The sequence below is a fragment of the Rattus norvegicus genome, chromosome 13, assembly GCF_036323735.1.
Source record: "Rattus norvegicus strain BN/NHsdMcwi chromosome 13, GRCr8, whole genome shotgun sequence".
NCBI lineage: Eukaryota > Metazoa > Chordata > Mammalia > Rodentia > Muridae > Rattus > Rattus norvegicus.
The window spans coordinates 44686305-44714295 of NC_086031.1; the positions used below are offsets into that span (position 1 = coordinate 44686305).

Genomic DNA, 27991 nt, shown 5'->3' on the forward strand with positions numbered 1-27991 from the left:
ATATTCCTCCTATCACATAATAGTCAAAACACCAAAAGCACAAAACAAAGAAAGAATATAAAAAGCAGTAAGAAGAAAAGATCAAGTAACATATAAATACAGACCTATCAGAATTACACCAGACTTCTCAACAGAGACTATGAAAGCCAGATGATCCTGGGCAGATGTCATACAGACACTAAGAGAACACAAATAGGCTACTATATCCAGCAAAACTCTCAATTAACATAGATGGAGAAACCAAAATATTTCATGACAAAACCAAATTTACACAATATCTTTCCACAAATCCAGCCATACAAAAGACGGAAAACTCCAACACAAAGAGGGAAACCACACCCTAGAAAAAGCAAGAAAGTAATCTTCTTGCAACAAGCCCAAAAGAAGAGAGATACACAAACATAATTCCACCTCTAAAAACAAAAATAACAGGAAACAACAATAACTATTGCTTAATATCTCTTAATGTAAATGGACCCAATTCCCTAATAAAAATACATAGAATAAGAGACTGGATACGCAAAGAGGACCCAACATTTTGCTGCATACAGGAAACACACCTCAGAGACAAAGACAGACACTACCTCAGACTAGAAGACTGGAAAACAATTTTTGAAGCAAATGGTCCCAAGAAAAAAGCTGGAGTAGCCATTCTAATATTGAATAAAATTGACTTTCAACCAAAAGTTATCAAAAAAAGATAAGGACACTTCATATTCATCAAAAGAAAAACCCACCAAGATGAACTCTCAATCCTGAATCTATGCTCCAAATGCAAGGGCACCTACATTCATAAAAGAATCCTTACTAAAGCTCAAAGCACACATTGCAACTCACAAAATAATAGTGGGAGATTTCAACACCCCACAATGGACAGATCATGGAAACAGAAATTAAACAGAGACATAGAGAAATTAACAGAAGTTATGAACCAAATGGATTTAACAAATATTTATAGAACATTTAATCCTAAAACAAAAAAAAATATGCCTTCTTCTCCGCATGTCATGGTACCTTCTCCAAAACTGACCATATCATTAAACAGGCCTCAACAGGTACAGAAAGATAGAAATAATCCCATGCGTCCTATCAGACCACCATGGGCTAAAACTGGTCTTCAATAACAATAAGGGAAGAACACCCACATATACATGGAAGTTGAACAATGCTCTACTCAATAATAACTTGGTCAAGGAAGAAAGAAAGAAATTAAAGACTTTTTAGAATTTAATGAAAATAAAGGCACAACATACCCAAACTTATGGGACACGATGAAAGCTGTGCTAAGAGGACAACTCATAGCTCTGATTGCCTCCAAAAAGAAACAGGAGAGAGTATACACTAGCAGCTTGATAGCACACCTAAAAGCACTCTAGAACAAAAAGAAGCAAATACACCCAGGAGGAGAAGGCAAGAAATAAACTCAGGGCTGAAATCAATCAAGTAGAAACAAAAAAGACTATACAAAGAATCAACAAAACCAGAAACTGGTTCTTTGAGAAAATCAACAAGATAGATAAACCCTTAGCCAGACTAACCAGAGGGCACAGAATATTCAACTTAACAAAATCAGAAATGAAAAGGAAGACGTAACAACAGAATCTGAGGAAAACAAAACAAAACAAAACAAAAAAATCAGATCCTACTACAAAAGCCTTTATTCAACAAAACTGGAAAATCTGGATGAAATGTGAAATGGACAATTTTCTAAATAGATACCAGGTGCCAAAGTTAAATTGGGATCAGATAAACCATCTAAACAGTCCCAAAACTCCTAAAGAAATAGAAGCAGTCATTAAAAGTCTCCCAACCAAAAAAAAGCCCAGGACTAGATAGGTTTAATGCAGAATTCTATCAGACCTTCATAGAAGACCTCATACCAATACTGTCCAAACTATTCCACAAAATAGAAACAGAAGGAACACTACCCAATTCCTTCTATGAAGCCACAATTATGCTTATACCTAAACCACACAAAGACCCAACGAAGAAAGAAAAGTTCCAATCAATTTCCCTTATGAATATCAAAGCAAAAATACTCAATAAAATCCTCACAAACTGAATCCAAGAACATATCAAAACAATCATCCATCATGATCAAATAGGCTTCATCCCAGGGATCCAGGGATGGTTCAATATACAGAAATTCATCAACATAATCTACTATATAATCAAATTGAAGGGAAAAAACCACACGATCATCTCATTAGATGCTGAGAAAGCATCTGGCAAAATTCAACACCCCTTCATGTTAAAAGTCTTGGAAAGATCAGGAATTCAAGCCCCATACCTAAACATAGTAAAAGCAAGCAATATACAGCAAACCAGTAGCCAACATCAAACTAAATGGAGAGAAACCTGAAGCAATTCCACTAAAATAAGTGACTAGACAAGGCTGTCCATTGTCTCCCTACTTATTCAACATAGGACTCAAAGTCCTAGCCAGACAATTAAAGGAGGTCAAAAGGATACAAATGGGAAAGGAAGAAGTCAAAATATCACTATTGGCAAATGATATGATAGTACACGTAAGTGACCCCAAAAGTTCCACCAGAGAACTACTAGGCCTGATAAACAACTTCAGCAAAGTGGCTGGATATAAAATTAATTCAAATCAGTAGCCTTTCTCTACTCAAAGGATAAACAGGCTGAGAAAGAAATTATAGAAATGACACCCTTCACAATAGTCACAAATAACATAAAATACCTCGGTGTGACTCTAGCCAAGCAAGAAAGATCTATATGACAAGAACTTCGACTCTTTGAAGAAAGAAATTGAAGATCTCAGAAGATGGAAAATTCTCCCATGCTCATGGATTGGCAGGATTTATATAGTAAAAATGGCCATTTTGCCAAAAGCAGTCTACAGGTTCAATGCAATTCTCATCAAAATTTCGAACTCAATTCTTCATAGAGTTAGAAAGAGCAATTTGCAAATTCATTTGGAATAACCAAAAAAAAAAAAAACAGGATAACAAAAACTATCATCAACAATAAAAGAACTTCTGGGGGAATCACCATCCCTGACTTCAAGCAATATTGCAGAGCAATAGTAATAAAAACTGTATGGTATTGGTAAAGAGACAGGCAGGTAGATCATTGAAGACCCAGAAATGAACCCACACACCTATAGTCACTTGATCTTTGACAAAAGAGCTAAAACCATAGAGTGGAAAAAATATAACATTTTTGACAAATACAGAGGCGAACACTAGCAGCAATCCAGTGAACTGTGAATGGGCTCCCTGTTGGAGGAGTTAGAGAAAGGACTGAACCCCATAAGAACATCAGTACTGTGCATCCAGAGCTCCCAAGGACTAAACCACCACCCAAAGAGTACACATGAACAGACCCATGGCTCCAGTTGCATATGTAGCAGAGGACGGCCTTGTTGTGCACCGATGCAAGGAGAAGCCCTTGGTCCTGCCAAGGCTGGAACCCCCAGTGTAGGGGAATATCAGGGCAGGGAGGTGGGAAGGGGTATGTGGCTGGGGAGGGAGAACAGCCTCATAGAAGAGGGGGAGAGGTGTGATAGGGTGTTTATGGAGAGGAAATTTGGAAAGGGGATAACCTTTGAAATGTAAATTAAAAAATGTCCAATAAAAAAGAAATGCCAGTCATAAAAAAAAGAGTACCCATAGTCTATAACAGTCTTAATGTTAAAAGTCCAAATTTCAGTCTCCTCTGAGATTCATCCAATCACTTAACTGTAATCGCCTATAAAATCAAAATATATATTACATACCTCCAACATCATAAAATATACTTTACTATTCCAAAAAAGTCACAGTGAGGAAATACTGGGACAAAGCAAGACCAAAAACGATCGGAACAAACTCTAAACTTGGTCTCCATGTCCAAAGTCAAAGCATTCTTCAGGTCTTCAACTCTTTTCATCTTTGTTAACTGCTGTTTTGGCAGATCTGGCATTCAGCAGCAACAAACATCGTTCTCTTGGGCTGGTTCAACTCCCTATTGGTAGCTTTCCTTTGCAGGTATCCCATAGTTCTGGTATCTCAAACATCTTGGGATTTCCAAGGTAACTTCAATGTTACAGCTTCTCGTTCCAGTATCTGGAATCCATACATGATTTTCTGAACTTATCTAAAGAGCTTGAGTCACTTCTATAACTCTGCCCTCTGTAGAACTCGAGGCTCTGGTGGATCCACTCCACTGCTGCTGCTATTTTTGGTGGTCATCCCATGAAACTAGCATCTCTAATACACTGGGGTTTTTTCATTGCAATTAGGCTTCACCAACAGCCTCTCATAGGCCCAACTTCTTTGCCTGACCCCTTCAGTCCTGGGCCATGAAATCCAGCTGAGGCTACACCTTCACCAGTGGTGTTCTGGCCTCTCACAGTACCAAGTCCCAGCTGCTCTTTATGACCCCTTCATGCCTTCAAAACACCACCACCTGGGTGATTCTTACTCATTATCAAGTCCAGATGCATCACATGGCTTTATCTCTGGAACATAGCTTCTTTGTCCTCTCAGAAAACACTTCCCAGATTTCAACTCAGAAATGCCGGTCATTTCTTAATTTCTTGCCTCCAGCTAACCAGCAACAATTGTCCAAATAGTCCTTTCTATTCTTGATTCTAAAAAGTTAGAGCCACATGGCCAAAGCTGCAGAGTTTTGCTACTTGCTGGAGCTGGAATATGGTCCCTTTGTTCTATTACATTATTACCAGCTTTCTGTTTTCCAACTGCCTAAGCTTGGCTGTCCTGGAACTTGCTCTGTAGATTGAACTTAGAGACCTGCAGCATGGCTCCGTCTCCTGAATGCTGCATACCACCATATTTGGGCTTAAGCTTTTCTTTATCTGGAAATTGCTCTCTACCAGGCTTGCTTTGAACTCAGGGGTCTCCTTGCCTCTGTCTCCTGGGATTAAAGGCATGTACCAACATGCCTGGGCCTAAACTTTTCATGGTCACTATGCCTTCCAGCTTCAAGCTTGTGCCTTCCATTTTCCAGATTGTAGTTCATTTCAGATTAAAAGACCAAATAGAAACTATAACCAGGTAACAACGCCTAGCATAATATAACAATCCTTTGTTCAACTGCAAACACATAAACAATAAGCTTAACTGGGTGGGATCTTGTTTGCTATAAAGCACTCCCTTAATTCCATTTAATAACGTTGAGCATGGTATTAAGCTCCCTTCTACTTCTTGGTGCCCCTTTACTTTATGAACAATACATTTTGTATTTTTCCTTTCTCAGTTTGTTCCTTTTCATTAAAATACTCTTCATAAGAGGGAACTTTAGTAACCAAACAACAGAATTTATACCAGGCTGTTTTGAGTCTTCCTTTATTGAAGCAATTAATCTAAATCTCTTCACCTAAGCTTCGGACTCTTTGGACAATGGCAAAAAACAGCCATGTTCTTCACTGAAATATCACAAGAAGTCTGCAGGAGGAGGTACTGATATTAAGGTCTGGTTTGCTAATTGGTTCTTGATCCTGTCAATAAAGAAGACCTGGAGCCAATTGCTGGACAGAAGGGACAGGTGGGATCCAGGAGGAAAAAGAAGACATGGGGAAAGAGAGGGGAATTTTCAGATAGACTTTGGAAGGGGAAGCACGAAACAATCATATTTGATCTCAGGGAAGGTTGCTTCTGTCCTTCTTAAAAGGGGAAACAAAAAAATATTAATAGGAGGAAATATAGAGACAAAGTTTGGAACAGAAACTGAAGGAAAGGCCATCCAGAGACTGCCCCACCTGGGGATCCTGCCCATACACATACAGCCACCAAACCCAGACAATATGCTGATGTCAAGAAGTGCATGCTGACAGGAGCCTGATATAGCTGTCCCCTGAGAGGCTCTGCCAGAGCCTGACAAATACAGAGGCGGAGGCTCGCAGCCAACCATTGAATTGAGAATGTGGTCCCCATTGGAGGAGTTAGAGAAAGGACTGAAGGAGCTGAAGGGGTTTGCAACCCCATAAGAACAATACCAACCAACCAGAGCTCCCAGGGACTAAACCACCATCCAAAGAGCACACATGGACAGACCTATAGCTCCAGCTGCATATGTAGCAAAGGACGGCTTTGTTGGGCACCAATAGGAGGAGAAGCCCTTCTTAGTCCTGCCAAGGCTCAACCCCCCAAGGGAATGTCAGGGCGGGGAGGTGGGAAGGGGTGGGTGGTTGGGTGGGGGAACACCCTCATAGAAGAAGGGGGAAATGGGATAGGAAATTGGAAAAGGGGATAACATTTGACATGTAAATAAAAATATATCCCATTGAGACCCTGTGGAAAAGAGACCTCACCGCCTGGTCAGGTGGGCACTCCTAAGGCTGCAGAGCGGAAGAGACCACCAACACTGCCCACCCCTGCCCACATCCCTGGCCCAAGAGGAAACTGTATAAGGCCTCTGGGCTCCCGTGGGGGAGGGCCCAGGAGCGGCAGGACCCCTGCCTGAGACACTGCCAGAACCTGAAGGAAACAGACCGGATAAACAGTTCTCTGCACCCAAATCCCGTAAGAGGGAGAGCTAAACCCTCAGAGAGGCAGACACGCCTGGGAAACCAGAAGAGACTGCACTCTGCATACACATCTCGGACGCCAGAGGAAAACACCAAAGGCCATCTGGAACCCTGGTGCACTGAAGCTCCCGGAAGGGGCGGCGCATATCTTCCTGGTTGCTGCCACTGCAGAGAGCCCTTGGGCAGCACCCCACGAGCGAACTTGAGCCTCGGGACCACAGGTAAGACCAACCGTTCTGCTGCAAGAAAGCTGCGTGGTGAACTCAAGACACAGGCCCACAGGAACAGCTGAAGACCTGTAGAGAGGAAAACTACACGCCCGAAAGCAAAACACTCTGTCCCCATAACTGACTGAAAGAGAGGAAAACAGGTCTACAGCACTCCTAACACAGAGGCTTATAGGACAGTCTAGCCACTGTCAGAAATAGCAGGACAAAGTAACACTAGAGATAATCTGATGGTGAGAGGCAAGCGCAGGAACCCAAGCAACAGAAACCAAGACTACATGGCATCATCGGAGCCCAATTCTCCCACCAAAACAAACATGGAATATCCAAACACACCAGAAAGGCAAGATCTAGTTTCAAAATCATATTTGATCATGATGCTGGAGGACTTCAAGAAAGACATGAAGAACTCCCTTAGGGAAACACAGGAAAACATTAATAAACAAGTAGAAGCCTACAGAGAGGAATCGCAAAAATCCCTGAAAGAATCGCAAAAATCCCAGAAAGAATTCCAGGGAAACACAATCAAACAGTTGAAGGAACTAAAAATGGAAATAGAAGCAATCAAGAAAGAACACATGGAAACAACCCTGGATATAGAAAACCAAAAGAAGATACAAGGAGCTGTAGATACAAGCCTCACCAACAGAATACAAGAGATGGAAGAGAGAATCTCATGAGCAGAAGATTCCATAGAAATCATTGACTCAACTGTCAAAGATAATGTAAAGCGGAATAAGCTACTGGTCCAAAACATACAGGAAATCCAGGACTCAATGAGAAGATCAAACCTAAGGATAATAGGTATAGAAGAGAGTGAAGACTCCCAGCTCAAAGGACCAGTAAATATCTTCAACAAAATCATAGAAGAAAACTTCCCTAACCTAAAAAAAGAGATACCCATAGGCATACAAGAAGCCTACAGAACTCCAAATAGATTGGACCAGAAAAGAAACACCTCCCGTCACATAATTGTCAAAACACCAAACGCACAAAATAAAGAAAGAATATTAAAAGCAGTAATGGAAAAAGGTCAAGTAACATATAAAGGCAGACCTATCAGAATCACACCAGACTTTTCGCCAGAAACTATGAAGACCAGAAGATCCTGGACTGATGTCATACAGACCCTAAGAGAACACAAATGCCAGCCCAGGTTACTGTATCCTGCAAAACTCTCAATTAACATAGATGGAGAAAACAAGATATTCCATGACAAAACCAAATTTACACAATATCTTTCTACAAATCCAGCACTACAAAGGATAATAAATGGTAAAGCCCAACATAAGGAGGCAAGCTATACCCTAGAAGAAGCAAGAAACTAATCGTCTTGGCAACAAAACAAAGAGAATGAAAGCACACAAACATAACCTCATATCCAAATATGAATATAACGGGAAGCAATAATCACTATTCCTTAATATCTCTCAACATCAATGGCCTCAACTCCCCAATAAAAAGACATAGATTAACAAACTGGATACGGAACGAGGACCCTGCATTCTGCTGCCTACAGGAAACACACCTCAGAGACAAAGACAGACATTACCTCAGAGTGAAAGGCTGGAAAACAACTTTCCAAGCAAATGGTCAGAAGAAGCAAGCTGGAGTAGCCATTCTAATATCAAATAAAATCAATTTTCAACTAAAAGTCATCAAAAAAGATAAGGAAGGACACTTCATATTCATCAAAGGAAAAATCCACCAAGATGAACTCTCAATCCTAAATATCTATGCCCCAAATACAAGGGCACCTACATATGCAAAAGAAACCTTACTAGAGCTCAAAACACACATTGCACCTCACACAATAATAGTGGGAGATTTCAACACCCCACTCTCATCAATGGACAGATCATGGAAACAGAAATTAAACAGAGATGTAGACAGACTAAGAGAAGTCATGAGCCAAATGGACTTAACGGATATTTATAGAACATTCTATCCTAAAGCAAAAGGATATACCTTCTTCTCAGCTCCTCATGGTACTTTCTCCAAAATTGACCATATAATTGGTCAAAAAACGGGCCTCAACAGGTACAGAAAGATAGAAATAATCCCATGCGTGCTATCGGACTACCACGGCCTAAAACTGGTCTTCAATAACAATCAAGGAAGAATGCCCACATATACGTGGAAATTGAACAATGCTCTACTCAATGATAACCTGGCCAAGGAAGAAAGAAAGAAAGAAATTAAAAACTTTTTAGAATTTAATGAAAATGAAGATACAACATACCCAAACTTATGGGACACAATGAAAGCTGTGCTAAGAGGAAAACTCATAGCGCTGAGTGCCTGCAGAAAGAAACAGGAAAGAGCATATGTCAGCAGCTTGACAGCACACCTAAAAGCTCTAGAACAAAAAGAAGCAAATACACCCAGGAGGAGTAGAAGGCAGGAAATAATCAAACTCAGAGCTGAAATCAACCAAGTAGAAACAAAAAGGACCATAGAAAGAATCAACAGAACCAAAAGTTGGTTCTTTGAGAAAATCAACAAGATAGATAAACCCTTAGCCAGACTAACGAGAGGACACAGAGAGTGCGTCCAAATTAACAAATTCAGAAATGAAAAGGGAGACATAACAACAGATTCAGAGGAAATTCAAAAAAATCATCAGATCTTACTATAAAAACCTATATTCAACAAAACTTGAAAATCTTCAGGAAATGGACAATTTCCTAGACAGATACCAGGTACCGAAGTTAAATCAGGAACAGATAAACCAGTTAAACAACCCCATAACTCCTAAGGAAATAGAAGCAGTCATTAAAGGTCTCCCAACCAAAAAGAGCCCAGGTCCAGACGGGTTTAGTGCAGAATTCTATCAAACCTTCAGAGAAGACCTCATACCAATATTATCCAAACTATTCCACAAAATTGAAACAGATGGATCACTACCGAATACCTTCTACAAAGCCACAATTACTCTTCTACCTAAACCACACAAAGACACAACAAAGAAAGAGAACTTCAGACCAATTTCCCTTATGAATATCGACGCAAAAATAGTCAACAAAATTCTGGCAAACCGAATCCAAGAGCACATCAAAACAATCATCCACCATGACCAAGTAGGCTTCATCCCAGGCATGCAGGGATGGTTTAATATACGGAAAACCATCAACGTGATCCATTATATAAACAAACTGAAAGAACAAAACCACATGATCATTTCATTAGACGCTGAGAAAGCATTTGACAAAATTCAACACCCCTTCATGATAAAAGTCCTGGAAAGAATAGGAATTCAAGGCCCATACCTGAACATAGTAAAAGCCATATACAGCAAACCAATTGCTAACATTAAACTAAATGGAGAGAAACTTGAAGCAATCCCACTAAAATCAGGGACTAGACAAGGCTGCCCACTCTCTCCCTACTTATTCAATATAGTTCTTGAAGTTCTAGCCAGAGCAATCAGACAACAAAAGGAGGTCAAGGGGATAGAGATCGGAAAAGAAGAAGTCAAAATATCACTATTTGCAGATGATATGATAGTATATTTAAGTGATCCCAAAAGTTCCACCAGAGAACTACTAAAGCTGATAAACAACTTCAGCAAAGTGGCTGGGTATAAAATTAACTCAAATAAATCAGTTGCCTTCCTCTATACAAAAGAAAAACAAGCCGAGAAAGAAATTAGGGAAACGACACCCTTCATAATAGACCCAAATAATATAAAGTACCTCTTTAGTCATAAGGGAAATGCAAATCAAAACAACCCTGAGATTTCACCTCACACCAGTGAGAATGGCTAAGATCAAAAACTCAGGGGACAGCAGATGCTGGCGAGGATGTGGAGAAAGAGGAACACTCCTCCATTGTTGGTGGGATTGCAAACTGGTACAACCATTCTGGAAATCAGTCTGGAGGATCCTCAGAAAATTGGACATTGAACTGCCTGAGGATCCAGCTATACCTCTCTTGGGCATATACCCAAAAGATGCCCCAACATATAAAAAAGACACGTGCTCCACTATGTTCATTGCAGCCTTATTTATAATAGCCAGAAGCTGGAAAGAACCCAGATGCCCTTCAACAGAGGAATGGAAACAGAAAATGTGGTCCATCTACACAATGGAATATTACTCAGCTATCAAAAACGAGTTTATGAAATTCGTAGGCAAATGGTTGGAACTGGAAAACATCATCCTGAGTGAGCTAACCCAATCACAGAAAGACATACATGGTATGCACTCATTGATAAGTGGCTATTAGCCCAAATGCTTGAATTACCCTAGATGCCTAGAACAAATGAAACTCAAGACGGATGATCAAAACGTGAATGCTTCACTCCTTCTTTAAAAGGGGAACAAGAATACCCTTGGCAGGGAAGAGAGAGGCAAAGATTAAAACAGAGACTGAAGGAACACCCATTCAGAGCCTGCCCCACATGTGGCCCATACATATACAGCCACCCAATTAGACAAGATGGATGAAGCAAAGAAGTGCAGACCGACAGGAGCCGGATGTAGATCGCTCCTGAGAGACACAGCCAGAATACAGCAAATACAGAGGCGAATACCAGCAGCAAACCACTGAATTGAGAATAGAACCCCCGTTGAAGGAATCAGAGAAAGAACTGGAAGATCTTGAAGGGGCTCGAGACCCCATGTGTACAACAATGCTAAGCAACCAGAGCTTCCAGGGACTAAGCCACTAACTAAAGACTATACATGGACTGACCCTGGACTCTGACCTCATAGGTAGCAATGAATATCCTAGTAAGAGCACCAGTGGAAGGGGAAGCCCTGGGTCCTGCTAAGACTGAACCCCCAGTGAACTAGACTGGTGGGGGGAGGGCGGCAATGGGGGGAGGGTTGGGAGGGGAACACCCATAAGGAAGGGGAGGGGGGAGGGGGATGTTTGCCCAGATACTGGGAAAGGGAATAACACTCGAAATGTATATAAGAAATACTCAAGTTAATAATAAAAAAGAAAAAGAAAAAAAAAAGAAAAAAAATATATCCCATTAAAAAAAAAATCTTGGGGAAGCTAGAACCGGCAGCCTCCACCACCAGATAGCCAAGGAGATCAGTGGAGGCTAGCTGATTTGAGCCATTAAGCTTAGGGCAGGAGAAGAGATGGGGATACTAAATTACTAAGGGAATACATTTCCAGGCGGGAGGTATTTGAGCTCAGCAATTGTAAAGTAATAAAAGCTGTCTGGGTGTTTTTCATCTGTTGAGCAAAGGTGGTGAGAGAGGGAAACTGGGTAGGTGCTGGGCACTTGGTGAAAATAAACTGATGGACAAAAGGGAACCGGGAGGGGCCAGAGCACTGGCAGCAGCTCCCGGGAAAGGAGGTAGTATTTTTTAAAAATACATGCAACAACAGTTTCTAGGCCACATACTAACTTCTCCATTGAAAACTCTTGGACCAAATCTACACAGTTCAAATCACCATCAGCACCAATGTATTCCTACTCTTACCAATGGTCCATTAAACCCCACTTAAAGCATTCCACTATCCCCCAAATCCAAAGTCCCAAAGTCCACATTCCTCCAAACAAAAAAATGGTAAGGCCTCTCAGAGAAATACTCCTATCCCTGGTACCAACTTTTGTCTTACGGTTTCCAGTGCTTTGAAGAGACGCCATGATCAAATCAACTCTTATAAAGACAGCATTTAACTGGGCCTGGCTTACAGGTTCAGGGGTTCAGTCCATTATCATCAAGACAGGAAACATGGCAGCATCCAGGCAGGCTTGAGGCTGGAGGTGCTGAGAGTTCTACATCTTGTTCTGAAGGGAACCAGGAGAACACTGTCTTCTGGGTAGCTAGAAGGGTCTCAAAAGCCCACTCCCAGAGTAACATGCTTCGTTCAACAAGGGTACACCTCCTAATAGTGCCACTCCCTGGGCCAAATATATTCAAACCACCACACTGCCTGATTTTATTATTATTCCCCCCCTCTCCTTAACATTGCATCAAACAAACCAGATTTCCTGTGGGTGGACTCCTGGCTAGTTGATTGACAGGTCCAGTTATTTAACTCTTAACAGCAGACAATAGTATATAATGTTTTGGGAGGCTCGGAATGTCAGGTCTCTACCCAAGGACAGAGGTAAAGCTTAGATCCTGTTTCTTTGATCAGGAGGAAGTAGCGTTACCTTAATAGAACTCAACAATGCCCAGGCACCGCCATCTTTTCATACAGTAATTGAAACTGTACTGGGCCTGCCCTTCTAGTGTCATCAAGAAAACCAGAGGTGGGCTCTTCAACCAGGAAAAGGGCCTCAATGGCCTCCAAGGCTATTAATACCCCTCCCCCAAAACTTAAGGAAATATGTTTAACCTGACTTGTTTGTGCCTTCCTCTAGGAACTGGAGGCTCTCAGCCAACCATTGAATTGAGAATGTGGTCCCCATTGGAGGAGTTAGAGAAAGGACTGAAGAAGCTAAAGGGACTTACAACCCCATAAGAACAATACCAACCAACCGGAGCTCCCAGGGACTAAACCACCATCCAAAGAGCACACATGGACAGACCCATGGCTCCAGCTGCACATGTAGCGGAGGACGGCGTTGTTGGGCACTAGTTATTACTAGTTTGAGTCATTACGGGGCAATCAACAGGAAGCTGCTAAATATTTGTAAATCAATGAATAAATGTCTAGACTAGTAGTAACAAATGTCTATAACAATCCTATTGACTTTGAAATGCTAGAGAAACTTGATAGTTACTAACTGAAACACCACAATAGCTGGAAACAGATACCATTTAATAATTTCAAACATCCTTAATAAACTTTCAAGTACATTTTGGAAAATGTTAATATTTTGTGCATATGTAATGTATCAAATGATGTGTTTTTGCATGCGAATTGAAAATTTCATTGTACCTTTTAATTAAAAATAACTTTATTTTCTTATTACAAAAGCAGTATATGTTGTTGAGATATTTTAGCATGGTTTTACTTATCTAAGAGAGAACCTGTTTTCCAGAGAAATACATTTCTTGGTTTATAATAAAATCAATAAGAAAAAAAATTGAAAAATCTACAGTCATAACAGTTACCATTCTTTGACATATACAAACATTTACGCTCTACACATTTAACTTAAGGTAATACTATAGACATTAGGCTCAGCGTTCAAGCCGCCTACAATGCTAGCAGAACACTGAGAACAGAAATGACATTCTGATAAATACATGCAAACTCACACAAAATAAATAGCTTCATAAAAATACCATCTGATCATCAGAAAGGGGTGCACTTCAATGCAGAGAGCATCCTATACCACAAGAAAAAAAACCCTGTAGTACAGTATGCTGCATCAGCCACGGGGAAACGCCTGTCCCAGGCAGAGGGAGGAGGGAGCCTCTCTCCAGGGACATGCATACATAGAAAGCAAGCAGCAGCCTGGGAGTCAGTGAACTGCCAGCAGCTCATCACATCCTCCTTGGGTAACAGTCTCCAGTATTGTCTACAGTATGAAAGAACATTTAGAAAAAGCACATTTTATTACTTTTCTTGCTACTTATCTTTCTGCCCAACAAGTGTGCAGCTTCAGTGAAATGGAACAAAGAACCACAGTAACACTGGTGAGGTACAGTACACTTTGTGGCTTCTGCATTCTTCTTCAGAAGTAACACTAGGGGTGCCCTCATGGTAATAGTGAGTATGCATCAGACACTCAGTGACCTGCGGACAGCAATCGGATTCTTCTGAAGGAGACACTCACTCATAGATGCCCCACGGCTTTGCCGCATCTGCCACGTGCTGTGGGAGACCTGCTGATCACAGGAGTGACAGCGTCAACAGGCACCGAGCATAGGCCCACTGCTCCCGCAGGCACAGGCACAGCTTTCCACAGACGACATCAACTAGACACAGGGGCATGGCTGCTTCTGCCTATTTTGAAATTTAAAAAAAAAAAAGAAGCCATCTCTATTTCTTCATGGGTTGGAGATGGTCCCTTCAGTCCCAACTCCTCAGGAGGCACTGGTTCAGTCCTGTCTATCTGTGTGAGTTACAAGCCTCAGAGAGAAAACAGTAGCTACGAGAGAATGTAAGGGTTGGTCCCTTTGGGGAAGTCCAGCAGCCAGACCCTGCACCAAAGGATATGGAACAAGGAAAACTTCTCTATGTGGGAAGGGAACCATGGACACTACTCTTCTGCTACCAGAGAAGAGCACTTGCGAGCTTAGTTTCCGACGCCCTCCATTCACCTGGTGCTCTGTCTCATCTCCCACACTGCAGGAGGCGACCACTAGCACTCAGACTGCACTTCACCCTGCTCTCCTCCGTCCGGTGAAAAGAGCAGCTCTCATGGAGCAGAAAAGGCTTCCTGAAGTTCACCCTCATCTAGAAACCAATTCTGAAGCAGTGCATTCACACATTAGGCAAATCTCCAGCTAAGGATGCAGTCAGTCGGCCACAGGTAGAATGCTGAATGCCTCTGTTAGAATGGCATTTGCAAATTTGGTTCAAAAGAGACAAGAACTAACTTGCTCAGGCTGTTGACGACTTTTTGAGGCACAATGTAGTAATGTTCCTGTTGGGCATGAGGGGTAGAAATGCAGTGAAGGTTTCCCACGCCTTACTGTTGGTAGCCTCAAATGAGACGTTCCCACTTAACTTCCTGTTCTAGCCTCAGGGATGCTGGCATGCCAAGCTTTTTGGTAGATCCAGTTCCTCGGAGAGGTCTGGCCTCAGCCTCACATCAGGAGAGCAAAGTGAGGGATGCCATTGAGGGGCGTCTATGCTTAGCCAGCACATTCTCCACTTCCTAGGGGTCAGAAAGAGAAGCAAAGCTGTTATACCACAGCCGAATGATGAACAAAGAAAAGTAAAAAGAATCCGTCCCCAACCCTGCCACTGTTGCGGCATCCCCATGTCGAAGCGCATGTGAGGTCACTACTGTGCCTGCACACACCTTGACTCTGGGGACTCAGGTAAACCTCAATGGCTTCTTTCCCTGACAAGGGAAAGACAGTCATAGGGCATGTGGACCATAAGCTACATGTCTTAGATATAAAGCACAGATGGGCTGGATCTCTGTGGTAATCCAGGCTGCAACAGCCTAGAGACCACACACACACACACACACACACACACACACACACACACACACACACACACACACACACAGTACCAATGAAGCCACAGGTCATATCACTTCTAAGAAGGGTTCCAATGATATGGTTACCTTATTCCACCCTGACATGAGCAGTCAGAGTAGATCCACCTCTGCTTGGTTAACCTTGAACTGGTATTTAACATTTACCTTGTCAGAAATGCTTCCCCTTAGAAAGCTTGTTTCTAAAGTATTGAATGTGCTTATGGATCCAACCACCTAGTAATCCTGTTAAAATCCTGGTTTAGTAGTTTTTGGAGGAAGCCTCTGATTCTACATTACTAATGAGCTCTGGTCCTCGCTAGAGCACTGTAGAATGAGGCAAAAGGACAGTGGCCAACCATCTGCCTGCTCCAGAAGTTAAGTACCGTCTCACTTCTAAGCAGGCTGAAGTCTGCTTAGAACCAGCAAAAACAACAGGTCAGGGAATTCTGAAAGATCTTCCAAATTTTTCTGCACAATAAATGACAAAAGTTAAGTGTTGTATGGTCTATTATAATTCTTATTTCTTGGACAGGTACCAGAAAGTGCGCATGACTACCAAAGTTGATTTACTTGCTACCAATAGTGTCCCTCCCATCGTCCCCCAGGAGGTGGCGAAAGAGAGCCATGCCTATAACCGGGCATGAAGCAATCTGAGAACTTATGTTGCTCTGCTTGGCAAGCGTGAGGCAGCTTCAGAAGACAGGAGGTGGAAAGAACAACTCAGAAGACAAACCGAAAAATAAAAATAAAACCAGAAGCCTTCCAATAAGTTCAAGTTACTCAACAATTTTATTAACCCGTTCTATACAGACATGCACATAAAACACAGTTCAAATACAATTATATACTTTAAATGTACCTGATGCAAGATTTCATTGTCAACATCACGAGAATAAATCAGAATGCTACTAAGGATTAACATCTTCACTTTCCGCAGAGCTGTGCCTAGGAAATCTGCAATAAAACTGTTCCTGGGCTTCCCAATGCTGCCCACTGCTATCCAAACAAGGCAGGCTCAGGTCTCTCCATCACATGCCCACTTGTGAGCAGCCCTTTGCATCTGCCACAGGAAAACCACATCTGAGTAAGTGGACTACACACAATTCAGAATGTTTGTAAACCGAGTCGTGCAAATTAGTCCCAGGGCCAGGGAAAGGCTCACAGGAAGGAAGAGTCTGACCCACTCTTAGGATATTTCCCTTTGTGTAAGATTAAGAGTAGATTAAAAACAGCAGACTCTCAGTGAGCACACTACAGCCCACAGCAGGGAAGGGTGGAGAAGATGCAGAAGGTTCAGGAATCGATAGTAAAAGGAAAATTCTACCCTAAAGCAGGAGACTGAATAAAATGACCTCAAGTAAAGTCACAACTCCTCTGGCATTACCTAAACTAGGATCACAAAATGCTACACAAGTAATCTACAACCTACATCTTTTGAAAAATAATGAGAAGTTGGACCACAGTCATACAATATTGTCTGTGAAAAGTCATGGTGTACACAACTTTTCCATAAAGGAAACATGGAAAATGCTCACTTTTTTCTTATAGGAATACTAGCAAGGAAATACAATCATGTGCATATCCTACCAGTCAGCACAATAAGGAAGGATGGACTACTGGTAAAAAGACCATTAGCCTTCTGGACACCACAAAACTATTCTTAGCCACACTTCTGATGTGTGTCCGTCACCTCCGGGGAAGAGCCAAGACCTTGCATAGCTGTCCTGCTTAACTGTTAGGGATTTTTAAAGTTGAAATGCCTTAAAACACAAACAAGGCAATCTAGGAAAGCTGGGAGATTTACTGAAACAAATTTGACAGCAAACACAGCATTCTTCTGAGCTGGCAAGGTAGTGAAGGGTGCATGAAACGTCACCACTCAGAGCGGCCTCAACTACCTGGCATCTTTCTCCTGCCCACCGGTCACTCCAAGCACTAATGAGCTCCTCTGGGACATAGATCACACAGCTGTCTCCAGAAGAATCATCAGGCAGATTTATTTTCTAACAATTATACTGTTTGTTTTTTAAATAAGATGTGTGGAGATCAACTACCAACTTCAAAAAGGATTACGTAGATCCTTGTCTGAAATGCTCAACCATTTGCTCTAGGAACAGAAGCATGCTGTATCCCTAACTTTGCCTTCTTAGGAATCAGAACTAATGGCAAGCACACAGCATAATGCATGTCTAAAAATGACAAAATGATTCATTTACCAAGAGAAAAAGCTCTACCCCAATCATCAGTAAATGTAAATTCTAATTTGGAAATAAGGTAGGACAGACAGTACTAGTTGCTCTTTCAAGTCCTTTCCTGATTCTCTCACTCAGTATTGTTTTGTCTTTTGTATTTGTTTTCTGCAGTACTGGGGATGGAACTCACAGATTCCTATAGGATAGGCAAGAACTCTATCACTGAACCTTATCTCCAGGACCCCTCCCACCATTTTCCCGGGTTTTATCTCCCATTCAGTTGTGAGTTAAAAATAAATAAATAAACTATTATTTTTTCTTCCCTGTTTTATACAGGTAGATTCAAGTCTTCACCTATTTTTCCCATGAGAAAACTGAAAGCCTCAACTCCAGGTACACTAGAAGTCATATTCTCTTTGCAGGGTTTGTGACACACAGACACAGCACATCCAGGTAAAGCTCACACTAGTAAGTAACAAGGGCAGAGGGAAAACTTCCCTAAACTCTGGGATTAGAGTACTTTCCACTCCGTGTCTCCCCGCCACTCCTGCTCAGCTACTCTGAAGGACCTTGTTCTGAAAGCTGAAGGGAGCTGAAACTCCTGCTGCCTCACAGTTCCAGCTTCTGGTCCTTGCTGGAGAGGGATGACAAGACTTCCCCAGCCCTTCTCAGAGTACAAGTGAACTGACACGGTGAGAATGAAGAGCAAGCAGCACACTGAGCGTCCACCCCTAAAGACGGCACTCACAACAGGCTAGCTCAATTCCAAGTGGTCAGAAAAGCCTCCTTTCACGAGCTGGACCCGCAGCAGCCGTTAGACCAACGCTCTTCCTCTTCCACCTCAGCAGCTCTGGACTACTCTTACCTTGCAGCAGAAAAAAAACTGAATGACAGTTTGGACCAGAGTTGCAATAACTAAGCAGTAGACAAGGCAACTGTGTAAACGTGCCAGCCACACCACGCACACACCTCATCCTCACACTGTGGGAGGACACGCCACCCCCTCCAGTCTCACGCCCACAGAACAAGGAAGCGATCAGAGGACAAGCCATATTCTACCCTAATGTCAGCTCTTCCAGAACGTGAGACTGTTTCACAAATATTCTATCTCTTGCCTTTTTATTTTATTTTTAATATTTCACACATGAGTACTGTATTCTAGGCCTCCTGATCCCCATTAAACTCTTCCAAGGTTTCTCCCACTCCTTCAAGTTCATAATCCCTTTTTCTAGTTATGGTGGCATGCATGTGTGTATATACACACAGATATATGTATATATTTGTATAAATGTAATATACATATGGGTGTGTGCGTGTGTGTGCGTGCGTGCGTGCGTGCGTGTGTGTGTGTGTGTGTGTGTGTGTGCGTGCATGTGTGTGTGTGTGTGTGTGTTTAAAAATCCACCCTAGATGAAGAACCACATGCACTTAATGGCCGCAGAGTGAGGAAGACAGTCTTCTCCAGGAACAAGCCCTTAGAAGGTTTATCTGACCTCAGAAAGTCAGCCTTCAACACCTGTACAAGCCTGACCTCTCAAAGGTCCTTTGCTGTTGTTGTTGTTTTGTTTTGTTTTGTTTTTGTTTGTAATCACCAGGTCCAGGAAACTGACATTTTTGTTTTGTCATTTTGTATGTGTTTTCCACACCACACCCAGAGCCCACCACCAAAGGCAAATGGGGGACAGTGCACACTGCCTGACTGGAATTCCCAGTGACTGTGTCTTGGATGGAGCAGAGGTAAGGGCTCAAGGGCAGCTGTCAGCAGCCCGTGCTTTCCATCTCAGTGCACTACACTGTGAGGGCATTTTCAGCATGGATCCAAGAACATGCGTTTAGTTAGTAATTTCCTGCATATCCCCCTTGCAGTGCCAAAGATAAAAGATGGGACTAGAATCTAGAATACCTTTCTAACAAAGCAGCCTGCCTTTGAGAGGGTTACTCAGTCAACCTAATTCCAAAGAATTGTCTTTTCAGAACCAATAATTCATAATTTCCAGTCTTATACTTTGTCTAAGATACCAATAGACTGTTATTTTTCTATTCAGATTCATAAAGTGGGACTGAAAAGATTTAGTTTCAGTATTATTTATGTGTATTTGTGTGTCTCTGTGTATACAAACTCCATGTGTGAAAATACCTGGGGAGCCCAGAGGAAGGCATAGACGCCCCAGAGCTGCAGTTGCAGGCTGCTGTAAGCAGCTCAATGGGAATGCTAGGGACCAAGCTTTGGGCCTCTGGAAGAGCAGCGTGTGCTGTTATAACTGAGCCATCTCTCCAGCTCCGCAGGGCCTTCTTAACCTCGGACTAACTCTTAACGAATATCAAGACTCCAATTCTAGAGTTCGAAAGCAGTACTCAGCCTGTCTCAAGGGAACAGAGGTATGTAGATATTTCAGACATTCTACAGCACAGACTAAGGAATGTTTCTGGATAAGAACTAGGCAAAAAGCTTTCTATAAAAAGACAAAAACAAAGAAAACTGCTAACTTTCTCAACACCTGGTCCCATATGACAAACTGAGAGGTAGGGAATCCCCTGTTTCTTCTGAAAAATCTCATGAGATCTTTAGATGTGTCCCTTAGAAACATGTACCAGAGTGGGCTGGTAATGAGCTTAGCAGCAGAGTTAGCAAACACAAGGCCCTGGGCAAATATGGAGAATCCCCTTCAAGCAAGAAATAGATACATATAAACTTTCAAGAGCCAAACCCCAGAAGACTTCTTGAAATATTGTGATATTTTCTTATATAAACAAAATGCCCACAATAAGACAGGTTATAAATTCATCATCAAAACTTTTTTCATGATCAAAGAATAATTTTTTGTGTAAAACCTTAGCTTTAGGAAATTTTATTCCAAAAGGTACTGGTAAACAATGAGCTGCTTCGCTGAACTTACTGAAGAGCCTCACTTTCGCCTGGAGAAATTCAGGACTCAGTGGTGCTTTTAAACAGCCCCAAAGGTCATGGGCTACAGGAGTTACCAGAATGGCAAAGAAAATGAGAGCTGTAGAACAAAAGTTCTCACTGTAAATTCATAAGAACTAGACTTCACCTCAGCCTGGGCCCATTTCATAGCCAGCAAAGGACTGTCTGGCTCTTTAAGTAGGAACACAAACCCAGACATATCCATATTCTTCGAGCCAGTTCCCCAGGGCAGCAAAAACTTAGGAATGTTTCTCATGAAAAGAGGCAAGTGCTCTCACCCTATGTCCATTTGCAAACTCCAGGGCTTTCTGTAGATGTTCTGTAGCCTGGGCTGACCCTTGCTGGACCTGGCTGGAGAGGAAGGGAGAAGGGAAGGGAAAAGACTCTCCCAGTGCAGACCCAGACCAGCGTGCAGACAGCACCAATGGGGCTTAGATAGCTATCAACAGTCCCTTACTTTAAGACATCACAATGTCATGCATCACGCCAGACAGCCCAAAGAGAAGCTATAGGACAGGGAAGTTAAGGATATGAAGACAGATTTAAAGACACACATGAGGGACAGATAGGTTGCTACATCTCACTCTACTCAGCACTCCTCCCAGCAACCCTCCCTTACACACACACACACACACACACACACACACACACACACACACACACACACTTCACAAAGACTGGGGTCAGACATCAGGAAACAGAAGAACCAAGTCTATGACTCATGCTTGGCTCCTCTTCTGTCAGATCATCTCATCTAAAAACCCAACTTGCCATCCTGCCCCCGGCTGAGGTGTTTACACTAGAGAATGGCTGCTCTGCACACGTCTGAGCTCAGATTCCATGTTCAGATTAACACTGGGACAGGAGTGGGGTACAGTTAAGTGACTTCTTGATTGATTAGTGACAAGGGCAAGAGGCCATAGCTGGAGGAAACACACAGTCACACCACCGGAATGCTGACTTGGGTCTTCGGCTGGTCCGCCCCTTCTTGCATATCCAGGGCACGGAGAGGGCTGAGGGGCTTGAGGGGTCGGCTCCCAACACTGTAATTTCTTGGACGCCTTATTGTGTTCGAACTGGACAGAGGCGTAAAGCTGTTCCTTCTCATCCTTACAGGGGTTTGGCTCTTGGGGAAGTTGTGCTGATTGGAAATGGAGGGACACCACATACATGAAAGCCATACCAAAACCTTACCCACAGAGGTTAAACAACTCTCCTGAGCATAACTGCTCCTCCTTCTGCCCTCCTGAACACAGGTCATAGTCTGGGCCCTAGCCCCGGAGGAACAAAAGGGGTGTCATGGGAAAAGCCTGGCCATCATGTTGAAGAGCAGTAAGGGAACCAACAAAGGGGTTTATTTAACCACACTGGTTGCCAAGAACAGACCATGGAGGTGACCTGCATCTACTGATACACTGGCAATGCCCCCCTGAATCCTGCTTTGTAAATGAAAGCTTCCCTAGGGGTACAGCAGGGAATTTGTACATTTTTTACCTCTGCAAACACTTTCTACATTGAACTCAATTCCCAGATGCTAACTTTCAAGGCTAAGATTCGTAAAGAAGTACTCGTTTAAAAGAACTAAAAATTGCCTCATCTTTGCCTCTTGGAAGTAAAGAGACATAGAGAACATGAATTCAGGATTTGTGTTTTGTACATAAAAGAAACCCAAGTCTCTTGATTCCAAGATTCAGGGTGAGCAGAAAATACTTACAGTTGGCTTGTCACGATGTGTGTCCACAGCTTCCACATTCAGTGTAATTGTTTCCACTTTGCAACCTGAAAAAACAGGAAGGAAGAACTGTCAAAGCCAAGCATGACGGCTCACCCCCTGAAAACCCAGTACTTGGAGGCTGAGGCAGGTGGATTGTCATAGGCCCCACACTAGCTGGAGTTCCAAGTTAGAACCAACTAGTGTGAGACCCCCCAACCCCAAAGCAAAACCAAACCAAACCAAGCACAAGACATAAACAACCAACAAAGTGGGGTAGGTTAGAAAGAGAGGAGGAGGAAAAGAGAAAAGCCGTCAAGAGCAAACTCAAAAGAACACTTTAGTCTCAGCATAGCAAAGCATACACTGGGGCATATGTGTACTCCCAGACTCGTGCACATGCTGTTCTCAAGCAGAAGCAACGAATGGAACATCCCTTAGACAACTGCTGCATCCCGACAGTCCGTGGTCCCACCTCTCACTGACTCATGCTCATAGTTACCATAGGCCACAGGAGTAAGTTTGAAGATGATGTGGAGGGGGCACCTCAAGTACGGCAACTCATCTGAAAGAAGGAGGACCCAGGAGGGAAGTCTTAGTATTACAGAACAAGGTCATGCGAGGGAGAGAGAATGTAAGGGCTCATGAGTTTTTTCACCCTGACCATCACCTAGAGTTGTACCACTTCTCCCCTAATTCAGGAAACTGTCAAATCCAAAGGAGTCACCCATACTACTGAGTGGTCAGGAAGGAAGGAAGGAAGGGCAATCTAGATCTGAAATACAGACAAAAAAGGCCAGTTCCTGAAGCCAAGGCCTCTTGGAAATAAGACCATGGCCCACTGAGCATTCAGAGTCAGTCAAAGGCTTCAAGTGGCCTGCTGACTGGGGAAAGAAAGAGCTTTCCTAAAACAAGTGCTCTTCTCCCACCCCAAAGGGTGAAGACTGCTCTCATAAACCATCTGTCATAGCTGAGAGACAAACTGACTGCTCGACCACCAGCCCTGATGCTGCCAGTAATGTCAGCCTGAGGCTGGCCCCTCAGGCAGCATCGATCAGCCGTCCTCCACGGCCAGCTCTTGTGGCAGCAGACTCAAGTGACCAGTGACGGAGCAATGACTGCTGGGAGCTCCTCGCTGCTGCCTGAAGAATGTACTCTAGTATGAGTGGAAGAAAGGGAATCTGGCTGCCACCAAGTCTAGCCTATCCCTCTGGCTGTGCTTACCCCCTCCCCCACTCCTTCCCTCAAATGGCACCTGCGCCTTTATCCAAGAAGTAGGCCAGGAGGCAGCGCATGACAGCCTGGTGAGAGATAACGAGGACGTTGCCTTGCCGCTCCAGCTCCATGATCACAGGCTCCAGCCGCTGCACCAGGTCCTGGTATGACTTTGAGGGGAAGTAAGGAGAGCTGGTAAGAGGCCAGGAGCATGCTGGCAGCCAAGTTGGTGGCTGAGTTCCAGAGTCAAGAGACTACTCATGGAGTGCCTCTATGTTGCCTAACTGCCCCAGGCCTGGTTTCTAAAGAAGACTCAGATCTTTCAGAAGCAATATTTAGATCAAACACACAGTTCAAGGAATGTTAAGTGTGAATTCAATTTATTTCTCTTTTCCTCACACGCACTAAAAGAAGCAGTGTGTAGAGCAACAAAAGAGTTCTGCAGGCTTCCTGAACCTCCGCTATTTCATCTATTTACCTTTGCCACACACACTTCCCTATGGTAGGGGCCACATCGACAGTGAAGGATAGTGCCTCAGACATGGTAAGGAAGTAACTCCTACTCACTTGGTGACTCTATCTGCTTTGAAGTAGCAGGAACAGAATGGAAAATGCAGGATCATGTTTATTCTCAACATTCTCAACTCGATCTTCTCACCCTGTTCCCTAGAGAGCTTAACCAATTCATCAAGTGTCAGGCACGGGTGGTCTGAGCTGAATTCAACAGTCTGACCTAAGACAGGTTAACAAATGGTGCCTAACCCACCCTCTCTTCTCTCTTTCAGGTCAGTGCCCAGCAAAGTACTAGACGGCTACACAGAGGGAAGACTCACCTCCCCACCAGGATATCGATACAGATACTTCTCTTGATCTCGAAGTGCAAATTCCTCTGGATACCGTTGTTCGATCTCCGAATAAGTCATCTCCTCACACACGCCCTACAAAGAGCCATAGCAGAGTCAGGACATAGGCAGTCTCTCCACCTCAGATGAGGACGATGACATCTCAGAACACCACTGCTCCACTATGTGTTGAGGCCCTGTGCTGAGCCCTTGCACTGCAGCTGTCTATGCCAGGATGTCAGGGTGTCACAAAGTGCCCTGGATAGGATGGGGGCACTGTAGAGAGAGGTGGTTTCTCTAGCTTGAGCTACCACCCTATCCTACTACTACAAGGGAAGTCACAGGTCAGGAAGAGTCTGCAGGGTACCAGGAGCAGGAATCAGAGGAGGGGAGGAAACTGAGGGGAAGAGAAATCCTGTGGGATGGATAAAAGGGTGGAGAAGGATGGAAAGAAAATCGTCTAAGCTGGGCATGGTGATTCACACCTGGTCTCTCAACCTCTGAGATGCTGAGGCAGGAAGTTCCCAGCCAACCTGAGCTGAGAGTGAGCCCTGGTGTCAATAAAACAAAAGAAATGTATATCTGGAATAAGTGGTAAGAACTGCTAAGGGAAATATGGAGGACTTGCTCAGAGGTGCTGACAAGTTGATTAAAGCAAGCATTATAGAATTGGGTGATTGGGCATTTCCTTTTCCAAGGAGGGAAATGAAATGAGTGCTTGTTAGCACTGTTCTCTGCAGATGCCAGAATGGCTCAGGCACTCACAGGCTTGGCTCTCACACTAGGTTCAGGCACTAGAGCAGTCAGGGATTCAGGATTTAGATTCCTTGGTTTCTAGTTGATTCTGGTTTTCTAAGTTCCCTAAATAATAACTCGTTGACCAGAAATGCCTACTCACAGCATCAATCTCATTTAGGATCTTCCATTGCTCATAGGTCACCCCAAGAGACTCAGCAGTCTGAATTGTCCTCTTCAACTGGCTTGTCCACACTTTGAGGTCCTGGATCTCCTGTTCCTCCAGAAACTTCTTCAGAGCCTGAGCAAACTGGGGTTTGGAAATCAAAGCTAAACAAAGAAAACATATCCCACCATACATGCAATGCACAAAGAGACTACTAGCCATGGCCGAACTATAAACCCAAGAGGAATAAATTCTATTAGAGCCCTTTGGATTCTCATCACAAATGGTGCCCAATAATTTTCTGATGGCTGAATGATCACAGCAGAAAAGGTCTCAAATGACCCAGACAGTAATCCAGAGCTAGGAACAGTAAGCAGAGAGCATCTTTAGCACTTGTCTGGCTATGTGAAAGCCCTGCCTAAGCCCGAATGGGATTTAAGCAGGAGGGATAAGCAGATGACCTCCAGCATGCCCTTCTGACTCTAAGCTTAGGAAATCCAGCCTGCTGGCTAACTGCTCACCTGCTTTCCTCGCAACGAAAGGCCAGAGTCACCCCCAATCTTTCCCAAAAGATTGAATTCGCTCTCTCCGTGCCGGCACAGATAGATGGTGCGAGGATGGACATGGATGTTCATCAGGTAGTAGACAATCTTACTCTGGATGTAGTCCTGAACTCTGTTGACCAGAAACCTCTGGCCTACATTCATCACCTTTATGAACGAGAGGTCCCTGGGACAGGGGGAAGGAAAGTCCATGGTAAGAAAGTCTGACAGTAGGATGAGGTGGGTGGGCAGCAAGGCTATCAAGCACCTGCACTTAGGAGGCTAAGGTAGGAGGGGCTTCAGTCTGACGCTCTCAAGACAAACTAGACAAGTCTAGAGAGTGATCTGAATACTGCAGACCTCATCAGCTTTTCCTCTTTCCCCTATCACAGCCACATTTATGGAGCCAAATGCCAAGAAACAGAGTACTTCTCAACCAAGATGGCATACAATTTCTTTAACTTCCAGCATGAATGCACTATTTCTTCAGAGTCCAACCTGTGCCATGCAGCATATCTAAGCCTGAAAGAATTTCAGGCTTTCCAGGGACTGACTTGAAGATTTTGCTAAATTCAAAATTTTGTGAGACATCTGGGCCTCCCATGATGTGGTCAAAATCTAGAGAGAACATGGCAACCCGGGGGAGGAGAGGAGAGAACAGACTGCATGGTGCAAGGATGCCCGCTTTACCTCTGTGCCTCATCAGCCTTGCTCAAAGACATGGCTGCAAACTATTTGCTTTATAGTCACAGGGTTTTTCTTCAATTTAAAGTAATAAGAGCTTTTTCAAAATTATGATGAAGGGAAAGTGTACAATAAGGTAACTCACCGTCGACCTACCATCAGAGATAAAACTCTATAAACATACTACGTACTTATAAACAAAAATATCCCTCTAGAATGCTTCCCTACACAGGACTTAGAGCAAACTAGAGATATCTCTTTATGTCATATCTAGGGCAGTGCCTTTCAGCCATTTATTATGGAAATGTTTCTAAATACTTGTACTCTGAGAAACCCATCTGAAGAAAATGAAGAGTTCAAACCATGAGATGACTGCAGCAATTTAACACTGTGCCGTACATTACAGTCACGATGATTCCATTTGCTTGCCCACGACGTCTTATTAAATGCCCTAAATGCTGCTTTTAATCATCAGAGTGATTGGATTAAGCAATGCCTAGGGAACCAGGGAGGCACACCTCTGGGAAGTCTGTGACGGCGTTCCCATAGAAGACTAGACAAGGGAGGAACTTTACCCTGACTGTGGACAGCATCATCTCATGGCCTAGAAGGCCGTGGACTCAATAAAAGAAGAAAATGGATTCAATCATGGAGCCTCACACCTGTAATCTCAGCACTTAGGAGGCAGACGCAGGACTGCCCAGAGTTCTAGGTTATCCTAGGAAAACACTGAAATCTTGGATCAAACGATGGGGGGAGGGGGAAGAGAAAGCTAGGTGAGCACAACTTTTCTGCTACGTGAGCCTCTGAGATGTGAGCAAGCAGCAGCTGCCCACCACTGTGGGGGAAGGCAGTCCTGCTCCTGTGATTGCCCTGCCATAGTCGCTGCACCTGCTGAGCACTGAACAAAACAAACTTCTCCTGAGTACCCTATGCCAAGTGTTCTATCAGAATGCAGAGAAAGCTAGTGAATAGAACATTGTTTCATCAAGATACAACTGTGTGCCCAATCATCCCAGCACTGTGGAGGTTCAAGCAGGAGTGTCAGGAGTTCAAGTCATCCTCTGTTCTATAGTAAGTCAAGGCCAGCAGGGATTCCTTGAGACTTAGTCTCAAACACACAAAACACATTTCCAAAGGCAACATCCCCTCAGGCTTCCATGCATATACTCTCTTTCT

The 27991-nt window shown here is 43.3% G+C and overlaps 1 protein-coding gene across 21 annotated transcripts in view; it reads right to left on the bottom strand.

Annotated features, from left to right (window-relative positions):
- The window catches only part of Pfkfb2 (6-phosphofructo-2-kinase/fructose-2,6-biphosphatase 2), a 43637-nt gene that overhangs the window by 2806 nt on the left and 12840 nt on the right, over positions 1-27991 (bottom strand). For 12 of the 21 annotated variants that reach the window (XM_063272026.1, XM_006249708.2, XM_063272029.1 and 9 more), the window contains 7 exons: positions 26108-26315; positions 25584-25730; positions 24677-24781; positions 23884-24013; positions 23131-23193; positions 22632-22696; positions 16566-22058 (listed from right to left, as the gene is read on the bottom strand). In XM_063272026.1, the coding sequence (XP_063128096.1) occupies positions 21858-22058; positions 22632-22696; positions 23131-23193; positions 23884-24013; positions 24677-24781; positions 25584-25730; positions 26108-26315 (919 nt within the window). In that variant the 3' untranslated portion in view covers positions 16566-21857. Of the gene's footprint in view, positions 1-13438; positions 15467-16565; positions 22059-22631; positions 22697-23130; positions 23194-23883; positions 24014-24676; positions 24782-25583; positions 25751-26107; positions 26316-27991 lie in introns of those variants that run through there. The other 9 variants (XM_039090338.2, XM_006249709.5, XM_063272031.1 and 6 more) reach the window with 6 other exon arrangements.